Source organism: Delphinapterus leucas, chromosome 2 (assembly GCF_059928025.1).
Source record: "Delphinapterus leucas isolate spDelLeu-1000000601 "Yukka" chromosome 2, BTC_Dleu_Yukka2, whole genome shotgun sequence".
Classification (NCBI taxonomy): Eukaryota; Metazoa; Chordata; class Mammalia; order Artiodactyla; family Monodontidae; genus Delphinapterus; species Delphinapterus leucas.
In genome coordinates this window covers 159070111-159087646 of record NC_143130.1, presented here as the reverse complement: position 1 = coordinate 159087646, position 17536 = coordinate 159070111, and the positions used below count along the sequence as shown (strand labels likewise).

General features: G+C 36.4%; 1 protein-coding gene across 4 annotated transcripts in view; it reads left to right on the top strand.

Moving 5' to 3' along the window:
* The window catches only part of CEP128 (centrosomal protein 128), a 455276-nt gene that overhangs the window by 414138 nt on the left and 23602 nt on the right, over window positions 1–17536 (top strand). For all 4 annotated transcript variants that reach the window (XM_089908039.1, XM_089908032.1, XM_089908034.1 and 1 more), the window contains one exon: window positions 11688–11796. In XM_089908039.1, the coding sequence (XP_089764165.1) occupies window positions 11688–11796 (109 nt within the window). The remainder of the gene's footprint in view (window positions 1–11687; window positions 11797–17536) is intronic.

Genomic DNA, 17536 nt, shown 5'->3' with positions numbered 1-17536 from the left:
AGGCTGTCCTATGCATTGTAGGATGTTTAGCAGCATCCCTAAGAATCTACTTACTAAATACCGGTAGCATTCCCCATCCCAGGTTGTGGCATCTAAATGTGTCTCCAGATATTGCCAAACATCCCCTAGAGCAGCGGTCCCCAAACTTTTTGGCACCAGGGACCAGTTTTGTGGAAGACAGTTTTTCCACGGACAGGGCAGGGGGTGGGGGGGGGGAGTGAGGGATGGTTCAGGCAGTAATGCGAGCGATGGGGAGCAATGGGGAGCAATGGGGAGCGGCAGATGAAGCTTCACTTGCTTGCTAGCTGCTCACCTCCTGCTGTGCGGCCCGGTTCCCAACAGGCCATGGACGGGCACCAGTCCACAGCCCAGGGGTTGGGGATCCCTGCCCTAGAGGGCAAAATTGCCCCCCATCGAGAACACTGACCTAGAGAGAATCCATCTATATTCTAATGTACACTCCAAGTCGATTCAGAAAATAAAAAAACACTAAAGGTTCTTTTGGCTTTTTTATACTCTTACAAACTTCAATATATATGAATATTCATTACACTGTATATATTCACTTATTTCAGCCAAATATAATTATTTTTAAGATGCTTCTTGCCTCCTCTGAATGTAATTGGATAGAATGCTCAGTGGATATAAAGACAGTATTCATTTACATAAGTCCTCCCTAGCATGCTTAAAATGAGCACTTCACTTCTCCATCTCAAACAAAAATTTAACACAGTTATGCCATGTTATTTATACCCTTATTGTAAAGAGGGCGTCCTGGGGCTTTGTGCTTTTTTACCTTTGCTTTTTATATTGGTATTATTTACTATATTAGTGACCTTGCTGTCTCATATGGTGAATTTTAAATTGTCTTCCAACATTCTCATCAGGTCCCATATACTCAAGCATTTCTCCACCACTGAGAGGAGTGCCACTAACTTTAAACAGAAGTGAAAGGCTTAGGTAACAAGAGCTAATAATAATAACGACTCATTATTGAGCATATACTAGAACAAACTACATAAAATTGCTCTTTTTGTATGTGTCTCATGCTTTATGTGCATTACCTCATTTAATCCTCACAGCAACCCTGTCAGTTGGCACCATTATTTTTCCATTTTTACCATTGAAGGAAACGAAGTTATAGGGCAGTTAAGTGGTTGAATCAGGGTTCAAACCTAAATCTGCCTGGCTTCAAGAATCTATATCCTTGAGCAGCAGGCTATTATAGTATAAATTTGTACCTGATATTCCTTAATTTTTTTAGAAGTCACCAAATGTAGGGACTATATCTTTAATAAATAAAAGTCAGTTGTCTCCAAAAGTACATAAACACATTATATGCCTCTTAATTCAATAGAGGTCTGGATGCAAATGAAGCATTAAAAACATTATTTCCCAATACAGTTAGATCCGGTATTAGGTAAGTCAGCGCTGTCTAGTGGCACCCAAATTGCTATAAATCAATGCAATTTCCATAACAGCATATGGCAAAGCTATGAATGTTTAACACGTTCAGCCAGTAATCTCATTGGAGTTCTCTTTAAAATTACATTTGCAGCTGAAGAGGAAATCAAGCCTGGTTTGTGAGGCCAACACTTATCAGAATGAGAAATCAGGTTGAAAATTTTGCAAATAGGCAGTACAAATATAAGGAAGAGCCACAAAGCACATTTTGTGATGACATTGTCCCACATTAATACTAAACATTTTTAAATGTTAATCCATTTTACTGATGAATATGTAGGTTACTATCACGTGCAGCAGAAGTCTGGCCTGAAATAATGTAGCGATCTAACACAAAACTCATGAGAATATCACATCTTTTGTAGTCATTGTTGAGAAAAATGTGAGAACGCATTTTTGTGAATTGTAGATACCAATGATCATTTGCTTGTATGCTTTTTATGAAAATAAGTTATTTATCAAGAATGAGAGGGGAGGCATGGATAATCAGAAAAGCTACCTCTGATTAACTATGGACATCTTGAAGAAAATAATAAGAGGCATTGAGACTCTTTCTATCAAGGGATAAGGTGTCCCATTTACTACATCAGTTTCATAAGATGTTATTTCAGCAGCTCTTGACTTCTGTCATATTTTGCTAGGACAGAGTTCAAAGAAAAGGCTCTTGAGTTCATTGGTTCCACTATAAACTCTGGTTCCAGGAAATCAGTTAGTGTAGGATTCAGTTTAATGCAACAGACATAGACTATACAGATACTATGTTGCAAAAGCACTGCACTACCCGTTGGAGGTGGGAGTGGCAGGATGTACAAACATGCAGAAGGCATGGTCTTCAAGTAGGGAATAGTAATCTAGTCCTCTTCATCCTTATAGATAATTCTTGCACAGTTGTTTGAGAGCACAGTTTGGCAAACTACCACCCGTGGGCCGAACCTTGCTTGCTGACTGCTTTTGTAAGTAAAGTTTTACTGGAACACAGCCACTTTTATTTATTCATATGTTGTCTGTGACTGCTTTCATACTCAGTGGCAGAGTTGAGTAGTTGCAACAGAAACTGTATGGCCCACGAAACCTAACATATTTATTATCAAGCCCTCTACGGGAGAAATTTGCCAATTCCTGCTCTAGAGAAAGGAGAAACTACCAATCTACTCCTACTTCCTTTACACATTATGTAAAATATTCTCTTTTCTTTATTTACCAAAACTCTTTATTTACCCAAGCTCTTTATAAAGTCATAATACTATCCATTCACTCAACAAATATTTATTGAGTTTCAGCTATGTGCCAGGAACTTTCTAGGCCCCTGGGACTCACGTCCGTGAACAAAACAAAGATCCGTGCCTTTTAGAGCTTCTGTTCTAGTTGTGAGATGTTCAAGTTTGCTCTCGTTGTTGTTAAATACAACATTCAGCAAACCTTTACTGGGTTTACATTGTGTATAAAGCGCTGTGCTGGAAGCCGGAGAGGATGACGGCATAGTAAGAAGAGCCATTGCCAGTCCTTAGGAACCCAGAGTCTTCACACAGACAACTGTAGTACAAAGGAGAAAGGGGTACATGCTGTAAGGGTGACCCAAAAAAACTGCAGTGGGAGTTCAGAGAAGAAAGATGCTCTCAAGTCTTGAAAAGAGGCTTGTGATGACAAGGTACAGGGAAAAGGATCACTATTAGCATTACAGTTGTAGACCCCTGACTGTATTACTGTTAGCAGACAAATAACTGTTGGACTAGCAGAACTGTATTGGCAGCTGGCTGCTCTCATGTCATTGCTGATGTCAGAAGGCAGTGAGACATCCAATATGGCCACACTGCTGGTGGAGGGGAAGTGTAGCAGAAAGTGTACAAGTCAGGTTCTCTTTCAATCCAGAAAGAGAACCAACTCCTGCTGTTTACTCCCATGGCAATCACCAGGACCAACTGATCAGATTTCTAGAAACCTATTGAGAGTTTTAGCAGGACCAATGTCCACAACTGCTGAGAGCATAATGTAATATATTGTACTAAGCTTACCAAGTTAACTGGTCAAAGCCTGATCTAAAAGTTTAAATTTAGAATTCAATTCAAAGCTGAATCTGACCCAGATTGTCTCTGTGTAGACAACAGAAACATTTCACAGCTTCCCGTTCATGAGGCCTAACTGGGTTTCTGTAGGACATACAGACTTCCTTGCTGTCCCAGCTGTTTCAAATAGAACAGAATGTTCAAAAGTCAGCCAATAACACAGCATTGCTAATCTGAATTCACGAAAGAGCATGGTTTTGTCCAAGATATTCCCATTTGCTACCTGCCCTTTTTGCTCTCTACCCATGCTGAATATATGGTTTTAATTAGCAGTGGATTTTTTAGTAAAATCACAAAAGGCATATTTTGTTCCCATCCTTCCTCCTCCTGAAAAAAACATCATGATTTTCAATTTCCAGTAGAAGAGTTCATATGCAATTTCTTTTTAAAGAAGCAGATTTTTACAGGATAAGATGAGGTAGGTGAGGAAGTGTTGATAATGGCTTTCAGCACAGGTTTTGAAGCCAGAGTTTGCCGAAGCCCTTTGTCATATTTGTTCAATGTAAGCATGTGTATGCTATAAGAATGTGCTTTGCTCCTGGAAGCTATTTCTCCCTCCTTGAATCTCTCCGTGGTTTGTTTATGCTTTGCTCATAGCAATTAATGGCTGTTAGCACTTTCTTTCTAAGGTCAGCTATTTCTGTACATATCTTAAATCTTCTACAATTGTAGCTTCTGAAGCACGCAATGCATAACTCCTCGTGCAATTCAAGACTGTAGGTGATTTTTATTTAATGACTACTAAAATATATCACCAGTGTATTATTCAGATAATTTTACAAATATTGCTTGGGAACAGTAGTAGCAATCATGGGGGAATTTGAGGGAGCTTTAACCCCACAATACCCCAGTTATCTCATTTATAACCACCTCTCTCCATGCTTTGTTAAGAAATCCCATGTAATCTCCTACGTAAATATAACTCCACGCTTCCCCCAACCCCAAGCAATTTTGCCATCCTTTAAGCCTCTCCTATATACAGATTTAGGGTCCAAGGCTAATCTTTAAGTTAACATAAAAGAAATAGTAAGATAACTATAGGTAAATAATGAAATCTGGGAAATGCTATTCTACTGGATTGTATGATTTTTGAGGGTAGACACTGTCTGCCTTATCTTCGGCTCCAGAATACACAATTCATGCTAAATTGGTGATTAAACTTTCTTTTTTCTAACTTTAGCCTTTTATGGAATTCTAACAAAAGTTTAATTGCTATTTTTCCAGTAATGCTTAGATGACACATCTGAAACCTCGTAGGCAATCAAATCATGCTGAACTCTGAAGCAATTTTTATGCCTTTGAAGTGATCCAGCCATAATATTTAACTAGTTGATTACATCTTGCTCTTTAAAAGTTAAACGAAAGGTTGCCAAATGAGTTGGTATTTTTCTTTGGTATAAAACCTGAAACTAGCAATGGATCAAAAGTGCTTATTTAGGAATCAACATGGGTACTTAGATGAGCACATAACTCTACCAAACCCAGTTCCCCTAACAAGCCACATGCTTTCTTCACCTTTCCCAATAATTTACGCAACAAGAACATTAAGAAAGGAAAGATTATGAAGGAGTTTAACTATAAAGATACCATTGTTAATCATGTCAAATTCAAAATTCTAGATATGAATACTAGATACATAAGGAATACCAATTAAATGTCTTATTAGTTTTTAAATAAACATGTTATAACGTATTCATCCAAACAATCACTGTTTCCTTTGAAATAGTCACTTTAAGAGAGGAAGCACTGATTCCAGTGAGGCACCATCATTACAAAATATCTCTGCATCTCTGCTTTTGTTTCTTAAGTCAGTGACATCTTTTTGAGTATCCTTGTTTATGGCAAATTTCTACCCACTATGAATATATTCAGTTTCTGAAAATGGATTAAAGTCATGTAGAGCCAAGTCCAAAATGAGTAAAAAAACAAAACAAAACAAAAACTGAGTATGACCTTTTTCATTAGTGAGTCACTAGTAATATTAAATTTTATACCATAAAATAATCAATTGCATAAAGGTAAATTTATCAAATTTCCTGATCTAACACGGTATTTACATGAGTCTGTTCATGAGCGTGGCTTCATGTTTATAGTATTATGGTATAAATTTGGAAAAGATAGTTTGCATAGCTAGATGTACTGGTTGTTCAGTGGTTCTGCTCGGGTAGATTAGAATTAGAAAACGTTAGTGCTGAGAAATCTTAGGAGATGACCTGGTCCAGCGCCCTCATTTCCTTATATGAAGAAAATGAGAATGTGAGAGTGACACTCTCCTTCTTCCCAACTTCCACATAGCAAACTTTCATTTCTATACTTTGGTCAAGAATAATTATATATGATCATTATTGAGTTTCTTATTGAGTTGCAAATGGCACTGTGCTAAATTGTGGAATATTGGGATTGGTAGGTAGAAAGAGGTGATCAAAGCCCCACCCTCATGGAGGTAAAATGCTATATAATAGCAGCCGTGCAGATTGAGTTATGGAGGGCAGACTTTAAGTAAACTGTCTGTCCAGATTGAAGTTTCAAATAGGAATAAAGTTTACTGAGGAAGTGGTTAAGCTTTTTCGAGCACTGATGGAGAATTGGGAATTAAGAGTGGGGAACAGTGCATTGTTAAGCTAGAGACAAATTCAGGAAAACATTTCTGCCACAGATTCAGAAACACGTAAGTGCTTTTTCCTTTACTCTGGGGAAAGAGTTGGATAAATTAAAATTTACAAAAAATTAAATGCATCATTTGTCTTATAAACTTTGAACTTACAGTATTTCTGAGAGAAAAATACTTGGTGGGCATCATTAAATATTAATCATTAGAGATCAGTTTAGCAAAAAGATTTAGTTGGGTTGGAACAACTTTTAAGAAACCAATTACAATGTGGGTTATGAAAGAGAAGTGGAAGAAACCCAGGGAAAATATTAGAAAATGCAAGTTCCTTCACCCAGTGGAATTTTTGCAGGGAATTCTGGTTAAATAGCTTGTTGAGACCTAAGACAGAAATAAAAATAGGTCCCTGTGCTAAGGATATAAGAGTTGGCAAAAAGCAAAAGCTAGGATTATTAAAATTGCAAAGAATCTTCCTTTTTAACCAGTACTTCCTTTTTAATATTTAAGTATTTAACAGAAAAACAGGTAGGAATTAGAAAGAAACAGTCATCTTATGGTCACCCTGTAAACTTTACTTAGACAGAAATTCCACAAGTTAATCAATGTATAATTGGAGAATATGAAGATATTGTTTTCATATTCTGATATGTTGATTGTTCAAAGGGATCGTGAAATGTTTTTCTTTTAGTATGTTCTTTCAGGGTTCATTTCATTACTTATCTTTCAAGGTAGCATTGGGGACTCTGACAGTCTTTTGAAGACTTAGAAAATGTGGGAACTTAAAGACATACAGCTGACCGTTGAACAGCTCAGTAGTTAGGGGCACTGACCCTCCATGCAGTGGAAAATCAGACTTGTAGTCAGCCCTTCACATCCACAGTTCCGCATCCACATTTCCACATCCTTGGGTTCAACAAATAGCAGATCATGTAGAACTATAGTATTTACTATTGAAAAAAAATCTGTGTTTAACTAGACACACACAGTTCAAACCTGTGTTGTTTAAGGGTCAACTGTTCATTGAGTCCCAGGTGTATTCCAATAGCTACTTTAGAATGAGTTGACATGGGCCAACTAGAGGCAGAGCTGTGGATCTGGCTATTATGGTTCAGATGTGCCATACTAAAGGCCTGGGTGGAGCTGGAAGATACACAGATAGAAAGGAGAATTATGCTTTCAATCAATGCGATAAATCTCCACTTAATCATGGTTCCTATATAAAATGTGAAAGAGAAAAGCATAATCTATGGTTTCCCGCTAAGAGATGCTTAGTTGATTATGGGCCAGTAAGAGAAAGGAAAAAATAAGGAAAAGCAAACACTCACATTTTGCCCATTGACACCTGGGCTGAGAAAGACAGTGAGAAAGGACAGGAGTGGAGGTGTAAGTCTGGGCGTCTTGCTGAATGAAGCAGATGGCGCAATGACAGCCTCAAAATGTGCCTCCCAGAGGAAGGATGAGGTACGCAGGATAGTCAAATCCTATTCGCTCTTCCCAAGGTATGGTTTTAAATTTCTAAAACAAAATCAACTGGCATCAAACCATAGATTATATCTTTTCTGTTACCAGAAAAAGAACCACTTATATTTTTAATTATACAACCAGCTTCTTGGCATATGACAGTTAAAAATATGGCATATTTAGGAAATACAAAAAAAATTAACAAGAAAATAAATAATCCAACAAATATTTTTAAAAACCTATTTGTGTAATTTAAGGGTGTATGTTTCCCAGCTCTTACTTATAAATAACTTTTTATATTGAAATCACCATTTGTTGATAATTTTATTTCCTCCTTTTTTCATGTAACATTGTATATATGTAGGAATTTTCTCTATCATCATCATTACTATCATTATGGTTCTACCATACTTTACTTTCCTGATCTCCTATTGTTGGAAATTTAAGGTTAATTTCAGATTTTTTCTATTATAAGTAGTCGCTTGATGAACATCTTGGTATAAAAATCTTTGTCCGTATTTTTAATTTATTAACCTAATATAGATGCCTAGAAGTATACTGGATGACACTTTTTTTTTTTTTTTTTTTTTTTTTGCGGTACGCCGGCCTCTCACTGTTGTGGCCTCTCCTGTTGCGGAGCACAGGCTCCGGACGTGCAGGCCCAGCGGCCATGGCTCACGGGCCCAGGCGCTCCGCGGCATGCGGGATCCTCCCAGACTGGGACACGAACCTGTGTCCCCTGCATCGGCAGGCGGACTCTCAACCACTGAGCCACCAGGGAAGCCCATGGATGACACATTTTAAGGCTGTTTATTTGTACCCGTTTTATCTTAGTTGTCTAATACATTGGCAGAGTTGTTCAAAATATTTCCTAATTACCTTCTTAATGTCTATAGATGTTCTAGTAATATTCCTCTTTCATTCGTCATATTGGCAATTTATATCTTCCCTCTTTTTTCTTAATTAATCTCAGTAGAGGTTTTTAAATTTTATTGATCTTAAAAAGAATAACAGTATGGGTTTCATTTTTTCAGTACTTTTCTGCTTTCTATTTAATTGATCTTTGCTCTTTATTATTTCCTTCCTTTTACTTAATGTAGGTTTAATTTGCTCTTTGTTTTCTAGTTTCTTAAGGTGGAAACTTGGATTATCAATTTGAGACGTTTCTTCTTTTGTAATATACACGTTTAATGTTATACATTTCCCTCCAAACTGTTTTAACTGAGTCTCACAAATTTTGATAAATTATGCTTTTCTTTTCATATAGTTAAAATATTTTCTCATTTTTCTTTTGATCTCTACCTTGACCCACCCATGAGCTATTTAGAAGTATGTTCTTTAATTTCTAAATTTGGGGGAATTTTTCAGATATCCTTCTGTTGTTGATTTCTTCTTTCACCCCATGTGGTTAGATGGCATCCTTTGTATAATTTCAGTCATCTTAAACTTATTGAGATTTGTTTTATCACCCAGCATGTAGTCTGTTTTGGAGAATATTGGATGTGCGCTTGAAAAATACTTGTAATCAGCTGTTTTGGGGTAGGGTATTCTATAAATGTCAATTAGGTCTAGCTGGCCAGTAGTGTTGTTCAAGTCTTCTTTATGTTTACTGGTTTTCTGCCTACTGTTTTATCAGTTACTGAGAGAGGAATGTTGAAATATCCAACTATAATTATGGTTTTGTCTATTTTTTCCTTATAGTTCTATCAGTTTTGCTTCATATATTTTTGGCACTGTGTTAATATGTACATAAAATTTAGGACTGTTATCCCTTTCCCTTAAAATTGTTGACTTATTCAACCACTCACATTTCTTTTTTTTCATATATAGAAAATGAGGAAGTTTAATACAGTCGAACTTTGAACAACACAGGTTTGAACTGCATATGTCCACTTACATGCAGATTTTTTTTTCAATAGTAAATACTACAGTACTACACAATCCACAGTTGGTTGACTCCACAGTTGCAGAACCATGGATACAGAGGGCCAACTATAAGCTATACGTGGATTTTTGACTGCACAGAGGGTCGGTGCTCCTAACCCCTGCGTTGTTCAAGCGTCAACTGCATATCCTTTCCTTTCCAGGAATGCTACAATGAATGACTTCCAGTTTCTTATGAAATTCTCATAATTAGTGAAAACTATAAATCACTTGGTTAAAAACCACAGGGCCTTCATCCTAAATGAACCTAAACTCCCTTTTGGTACATGAAAACTGATGATCTTAAGTCATTTTAGGATTATGTCCATGCTTTTAGCTCAGAATAAATGTGTCTTTTACAGACGTGTGTGTGAGTTTGCATGTGTGTGTGCACCACACACACACACACAGACTTGTTCTTTTTTGGCCTTTCTTTTGCATTTGCATACATATATATGTGACAAAGAAATAAAATATAAACTTGGTACTTAGCGCAGAGAACGACAACTAATTCATCAGATAGTCATGCTACATGAGGCCTTACTGTTTTGAAGAATCTGTTTAGGCCACCTAACCAGCAGTTGTTTCATCTAGAACCTTTGCCACCATTCTTGATCCCTTCCTCTCCCTTGACCCCGCAGTCATCCTCAATCACAGTCTTTTAACTGGTATTCCCACTTCTACATTTGTGCTGTTTCAGTCTGTTTTCCACAAAGAGGCCAGAGTGATCTTTGAGAAATACAAATCAAAGCATGTCATTCCTCTCCTCAAAACCCTTGATTGCCTTCCGATTGTACTTAAGTAAGAAAAAACCCACATCCAAATCCCACCTCTGGATCTCATTGTAACCACTTCCCCAGGCTCAGTGTGCCTAAGCCATGGGCTTTCCTTCAGTTCTTCAAACACACCAAACTCTTTCTTACCTTCTTAGCACCTTCACACGAGCCTAGAGCACCACTCCCTGACCACCCTTCTGCTCCCCCTTACCTCCCACTTTTCCATCCTCCACCTATGAGTTTTCATCTGGCTAACCCATTGATTCATACTCAGCATTCAAATTATTGCCTTAAATATCACCTACCAGAGGAAACTTCTCTGGACCCCAAATCTAAATGTAGTTCTGCCTATTATTTCCCATTCTTCTTCTTATAGCTCTTATCATAGTTTTAAACTATATTGTGTTTTGTATAGTTTATTTAATGCCTTTCTCTCCTGCAATCCTGAAGATTTCATGATCATATACACCAGTGTTTTATTTGCCCTTTGACCAGCATATAGTAGGTGCCAAATAAACGATTGTTGAATGAATGAATGAGTGCAAGAAAGAAAAAATGAAGTGAAGTAAATAATTAGAAAACATTTAAGAGAAAAAAATTGCAATTTTTTATCAAGTAAATGTATCTTAAAGCACCTGTTTTTTAACCTATTTAATTAGTAAAATTTTTCAAAGATATAATTCCCTAATTCCATTTTTCAGCTAAGATTTGGGGAAAAGGACACATTCATACAGTCCATGAGGAGAGGGACCTTTCTGTATTCATTTTGGTTTATGTATTAAATATTTGTTGAATGAGTATTTGTATAATCATTATGGAAAGCAGTCTAGGTAAACGTATTTAAAAACATCAAATTGTTTTTATTGACCCCGTATTTCCACCCAAGAATTTGTCATAAGGAATAGACCTAAATATGGGAAAGGTTATATATTTAAAGGTATTTCTCATAGTGTTATTTATAGGAGTAAAACATTGGAAACCACCTAAATGCCCAGAAGAGTAATACCTGAGTAAAGCATGGTATATTCACTAGACAGTATATGAGTAACATAAAGCTAAAGGTTAATGACTTTTAAAATGTTTATATTATTAAATGTAAATAAATAACAGAGTTTTACAACAATATTTACAAATATTATCCACAGGAAAAAAAAGACTGGAAAGAAATATGTTATGCTGTTATGGCTACAGATGATTTCCTTCTCTCTCGTTTTTTCATATTTTCTTTAACATCCACGCATTTTATTTTTTACAAGGATTATAATTATATTAAACTGTGGTGTAACATAGCTGGTATCTTGAGGTTCAATTTTATTTTCAGTACATTTAAGTGAATCCCAAGCCTTACATTTTTCAATGATTTGAACTAAAATGCTGTGCTCTCTTTTTTAGGATGACAGAAACTTTGCTGAAAGTTCCCACGCTCATGGGTTAGATCAGTCATCCTCTTGGCAGGATCACAGCTGCTTCCTGTCTAGTCCTCAATTTTCACACTTGCACTGTAAGTAATGATGTCCTGTACCAGCTTTTAAATTGGATTTAAGAAAATGCATCTCATGGAAAGATTAAAGCATAAGGCCAGTACATGATAGTAATATTCATCTTGTAAGTTTGAAAAAATGTTCATTATGAATCATACAAATAATACCCAAGTACATTTATAATATTACCTAACTTACTAAAAATATATGGAATCGCTTCTTTTTAGACCTTACACTTCTCATAAAAACTGAAAATGAATTACCCAAGGTAAAAATCTTAATTAAGCAACTTTTTTTTGGCCTGGAGATTGCTAGTAACTATGGATGAGTGGGTAAGGAAGTTAGATGGTATTGTAATAAAATTCAAGTCATCAGAAAGTAGAAAATCTCTGCATAGAACTGTTCAAAAATATCTAATTTTGTGCAAAGAATAAGGATATGAAAACTATTATCGTCCGATTTCATTCTGTGAATAATACAGTGTAAATATTGATAAAATGTCACACACATTGACAAAGTGTGAGTCTGTTGACCCAGGATACCATCTCCAGCCACTTATGCTTCACCTTGGATGTAATGTCCTTAAAGAAGCCTTCAGGACTCACAGTTTTAAGTATGGTTTCTGTTATGTGTGCCCACAAAGCATTACAATTTTCCTTTAAAACCTTTCTCATACTAATTATGGAATTATTTGCTATTTGAGTGACATTTTGTTTACTGACTCTTCTCTTCACCGAAGAGTGAACTCCATGATGTTAGGAGTGATGTCTGTTTTATGCACCACTGTTTCCTCAGCATCCTATATAGAACTTGGCACATAGTAAAGGCTCAATTAATATGAGATGAATGAGTGTATGAGTTTTTTATCTCAAGTCCACTTTTATCCAATCCATTTGGGACTCAAATGTTAATAGATTCTTAGTTAGATAACCATTTAGCTCTTCAGTTTTCCATGGACATAGAGTTTGTACATTCAATTAGACAATGCTGTCATTTAAAAAAACTAGGCTGCTATAAAATAAAATATCAAAATTAGCCACAAGGAAGTAGGTCAAATCCAAAAATGATAACTCTCATTTTTGCTGATTTATATTCATAGATTCATCAAATAAATATTTACTGGTTTCTGATAAATGGTTTGGCTTCCATTATATCGTAATTATTTTATTGCAAAAGCTAAGCATTTTCCCTTTCCTGTCCTAACCATTTTACCAAGTGATTCTATATATTTTCATAAACTCTCTGCTATTCTAATCTGGCAGTCACCCTTCAAATTGGATCATATCTCAGGTTTGGTTACTGTACCTCAGAATGTGATATACACATAGGACAAAATTTTTATTTTTCATATTAAGCAATGGAAAAATTTCCTCAGGTCTGTTTGATGTATGTAAGCATGGAAGAGGAGGAGGGTGGGGACAGAGCACCATCAAACATCATATCCCATCCATTAAGACATTTAAGAGCCTGGAAATAAACAGCGCCATGATATGAGCACAGAGGTCATTGTTCTACTGGTATTTAATTTTGCCATTATGACTTTCATAAGGCTCCCTAGAAAGGTACCTAGAAGAAAGTGGTTAGAAGACATTAAGGGGAAAACATGAAATTTTTTAGAATTTTATTTAATACTGTGACAGGCAATAAAAGAAACTGTATTCAGCTTTTCATTCAGTAACATTTCATGACTAGCCCTGGTCATTTCTCTAAGATATAGTACTTATAGGCTGCCATAGGTTTCTATATAAATACACTGGCTCAAAAAAAATAAAGTTAAATAAGAATAGGAAAAAATATCATTGAGAACATAATTTGGATAAGAAAATACTTATTATAGTCTATATTGTACAATCTGACTGAAAATTTAGCTTAGAAAGTAAACCTCTTTATTAATTTATTGATACATTATTTATTTATTTACACATAGTTTTACTGTTCTTTTTGACAAGTTTGTTTTATGAGTTTCCTCCCATACTTACCTCCATGTTTTTAAGGTTACTTTAAAAAGTTTAATCATAGGTACTATTGTTAATCATTTTAAGTGATTTACTAAACTTATTTCTAGAAATAATGTTTATTCTTATTTGCTTTTCTGATGAACCTTGAATTTTTTATATCTTTTTCATGATGTAGTATTTTTGGAAGCGAATTAGAATCATCCTGAATACTCCTCCATTTTTGTAGCACAATTTCAGCTTAGTTATAGAAACTGTCCTGTAATTTTTCTTGAAACTTCAAAATTAAAAAGGAGATCTGTCAAGATCAACAAAGAGAAAAATGGAGCCTACAGTAATTCGATAATACAGGGAATGGAAGATATCTTAAAAATATCATTAATGCCCTCAGAGAAACGAGAAAATAGTACATTTAGTAAAAATATGAGCAAGATGCTATAAAAAAGGAACACAGGATAAGAGGTCTCAGACATTTAAAATATGAACTAGAAAGGTGGAAAACAAAGTTGAGAAACCTACAAAGTAGAAGATAAGGAAAAAGAAAGAATGGGACAATAGGAGAGAAAAGATAAGATATTCAGAAAATCAATACAAGGAGGACAGTACCTGATTAGTGAGAGTCCTGGGATGAGAGAACAAAGCAAACAGAACAAAGGCCAGAAGCGGGGCGGATAATGAGGGCTCACCCAACAAACAGCTGTTGCACATCTTTTGTGGGAGCACATCCAAGAAAGGGAGGTAAATATTTTCAGTTTTTGTATCTCTGAGAATGGGTTTCTTCCACTCACACTTGACTGAGACTTTGGCTGGCTATAAAATTCTAGGTTAAAAAGGACTTTTCTTCTGAAGTCATTGCACAATCATCTTCCAAAATCCAGTGTTGCTGTTGAAAAACCTTATGTCTTTTTGTTTTGACTCCCATTCCTTTGACGTGATCCTTTTCACCACCACTGCCCCACCCTCACCCCTGGCCCAGCAACTTTTAGGATTGTCCCTTTAACCCCAGTGAGTTTTGTGATGATATGCCTCCCTGTGGGTCTTGGTTTATTGAGTTTTCTAACTATTTGCTGGGGCAGGGTTGCGGGGGGAGCTTTTCATCTGGACACTCATATTCTTTAGTTATATCATAGTGAAGGAAGAAAGAAAAGATTCCCTCAGGAGAATCTTTAGGAAATAAACAAACTGATAGATTATTTGATTCATTTGAGTGCTTAGAAAAACTACTAATAGACATATGATTATTATAGGTATAACTGAGCTATTAGAAACAATTGAGAATGGTTATAAAGAGTAAATAAAAACAAACAAAAATTAATTTATTAATGAATTTTAATAAATAATCAATTAATAACTCCAGGAAAAAATGAGCAAGAAACATTGTCATAGTAGACCTATTAGGTTTGTGTGAGCCATATTTACATAGTCATAATAATGTAAATACTATTGACATAACTACAAGTCCAGATGTAACTATATAGGGAGGATGGGATGAGGGAAAGTGGATGGGTGTGGATAAGTCTAAAAATGATAAATCAGAAAATAGCAATATCAGCTTTTTCTTTCAAAAATTGAAGCAAGTACAGAAAATAAAGCTAAAAGGGTTGATTGTGGGCTTCCCTGGTGGCTCAGTGGTTGAGAGTCCGCCTGCCGATGCAGGGGACACGGGTTCGTGCCCCGGTCCGGGAAGATTCCCACATGCCGTGGTGCGGCTGGGCCCGTGAGCCATGGCCACTGAGCCTGCGCGTCCGGAGCCTGTGCTCCGCAATGCGAGAGGCCACAACAGTGAGAGGCCCACGTACCGAAAAAAATAAATAAAAAATAAAAAAAATAAAGGGTTGATTGCGGTTGAGTCTGGGGAGAAGGAGTGTGGGGCTGGGAGGGATGGAGCAAGAGACTGCTGTCTTTCTATGTAGCCCTTTGGTGCTATTTGATATGTGTATGTATGTACGCTTTGGCTAAAAAGAAATCTTACAAAAATAAAACGCTACTGAGAAAACCCCAGCTTTTATGTCTGACTAGCGAGTACTGGATTTTCTTAACCTCTGAATGAAGCATGAAAGCTGGGTGTTGGAGTTCAGAGCAGTTGAGACCTGTATGGAGACCCGGGGAGTAACTGAGGTGCTGAGGCAGACACGAGTTTATGAGCCCACAGAACAGGCTCCTTCTTACTCAGGTTGGGATTGGTACTGGATGAGGCCCTTTTGTCTGTGCTGTTGACGCTAAGGCACTCATTCTGCTGACTTAGGTGCCCTGTCAAAACTGTGACCAAACGAAAGTGTAGAATCACTGACCATGGAAAAAACAAAGGAAATGGGAAAATACTGCATAATTTGTGGTCTCTGAAATGATCCAGCATTAATGAAAGTTTGTTTTAAGTAGTAATTTATGTCAGCTTTGTGTAGTTCAGGTCAATTCAAGAAAAGGTAGATTCCTCCTGCCAGGAAGAAGGGAAGAAATATATAAATTGTAAGTTTATATTACCATTGGAAATAGGAACACAGAAATCCATTATTTAGAGCCGTGATTACTACCAAATTTATCCTGGCTGGCTGGAAGCTATGGCCATGATTCAGGACACTCTTTTAGGAGGCTTGGATTCCATTACCTGCAGCCTGTAGACAGTGGGGGCTTAGTAAGAGAGACTCATAATGCCAGCTTTTGAAACTGTCATTTTTACTTTTTATAAGTAGTGACTGACCACTGGTCTCCATGTATAGCTCCTTTTAGGCTAAAGGAACACAACTCAGGACAGGGCCCTCACTCCTGGGGCCCGGACCAGACTGGGTTTGAATGAAGTCTGGAGTAAACTGATGACTCCTCGAAATCTCGAGTTCTTTGAGATTCAAATGCTAAATGTTTGTGGAGTTGGTATCTATAAACTCAATTTTTAAAATAAATGCAGATTGCAATTTTTCCATAATTCTAACATTGTGGTAAATAATGTTTATTTAAATAAATAAATAATCCCAAAAAGAAAGGACAGTGATTTTTCATGGGGGGGGAAATGTTATCTGCAGACTACTTCAGGAGCTGGAAGTGAATCTTACATATTAATTTAACTTGATGTTCTTAGAAAAGCAAATCAATGAAAGTTACTAACAAGTACTTTTTTTTACTTCCTTACTTCAGAATATGTCGCTATAAAAAGAAAAGTTAGTATTCTTAATTTGTTTTCTGACGTTCCTTTAATGGAGGTTTAAGTCCCTCAGATGGGACTTGATCACAGCGAGAACAGCAATACTCTTCACTTCTGTGTTGTACTTCAGGATCCCCCTGGCTAACTGAATGGATGCTTCATGTGTAGTCTGTCCTCAAACTTGTAAACTAAAGTGCCAAAGATTTACAGCAATAAAAATGTTGGGGTACTGCTGATGTAAAATATTATTTCTTGTCCTTTATAGGATTTATTTATTTCATGAAAGCACAATCTTTCTACCTCTCCATCTTATAGGTTCATTGTATGTGATAGTGCTTTTTTATTTATTTTTTGGTGATTATCTTTTCACTGACCAGTTAGGTGCCAGATATTTTTAAATAACTGAGTTCTGATTATTGCGATTTGACAAGGTATGTACTCTATAAATGCTTTCTAGAAAGCAGCTAGAAAATCCCCAGTTGACTATCATTTTGAAATCCCTTAAAATATATTCACGCGTTCAAACAACATTTACTAAGAGACTATGCACGAGGCTCTGTGTTTGGCTCTGGGGGAATACAGTAGTGACTAAGACAGAAAAGGTCACCTCATCTCATGGAAGAAACAGGTAGTAAGCAATAAACAAGCAAAATGGTGACTGGTGCTATA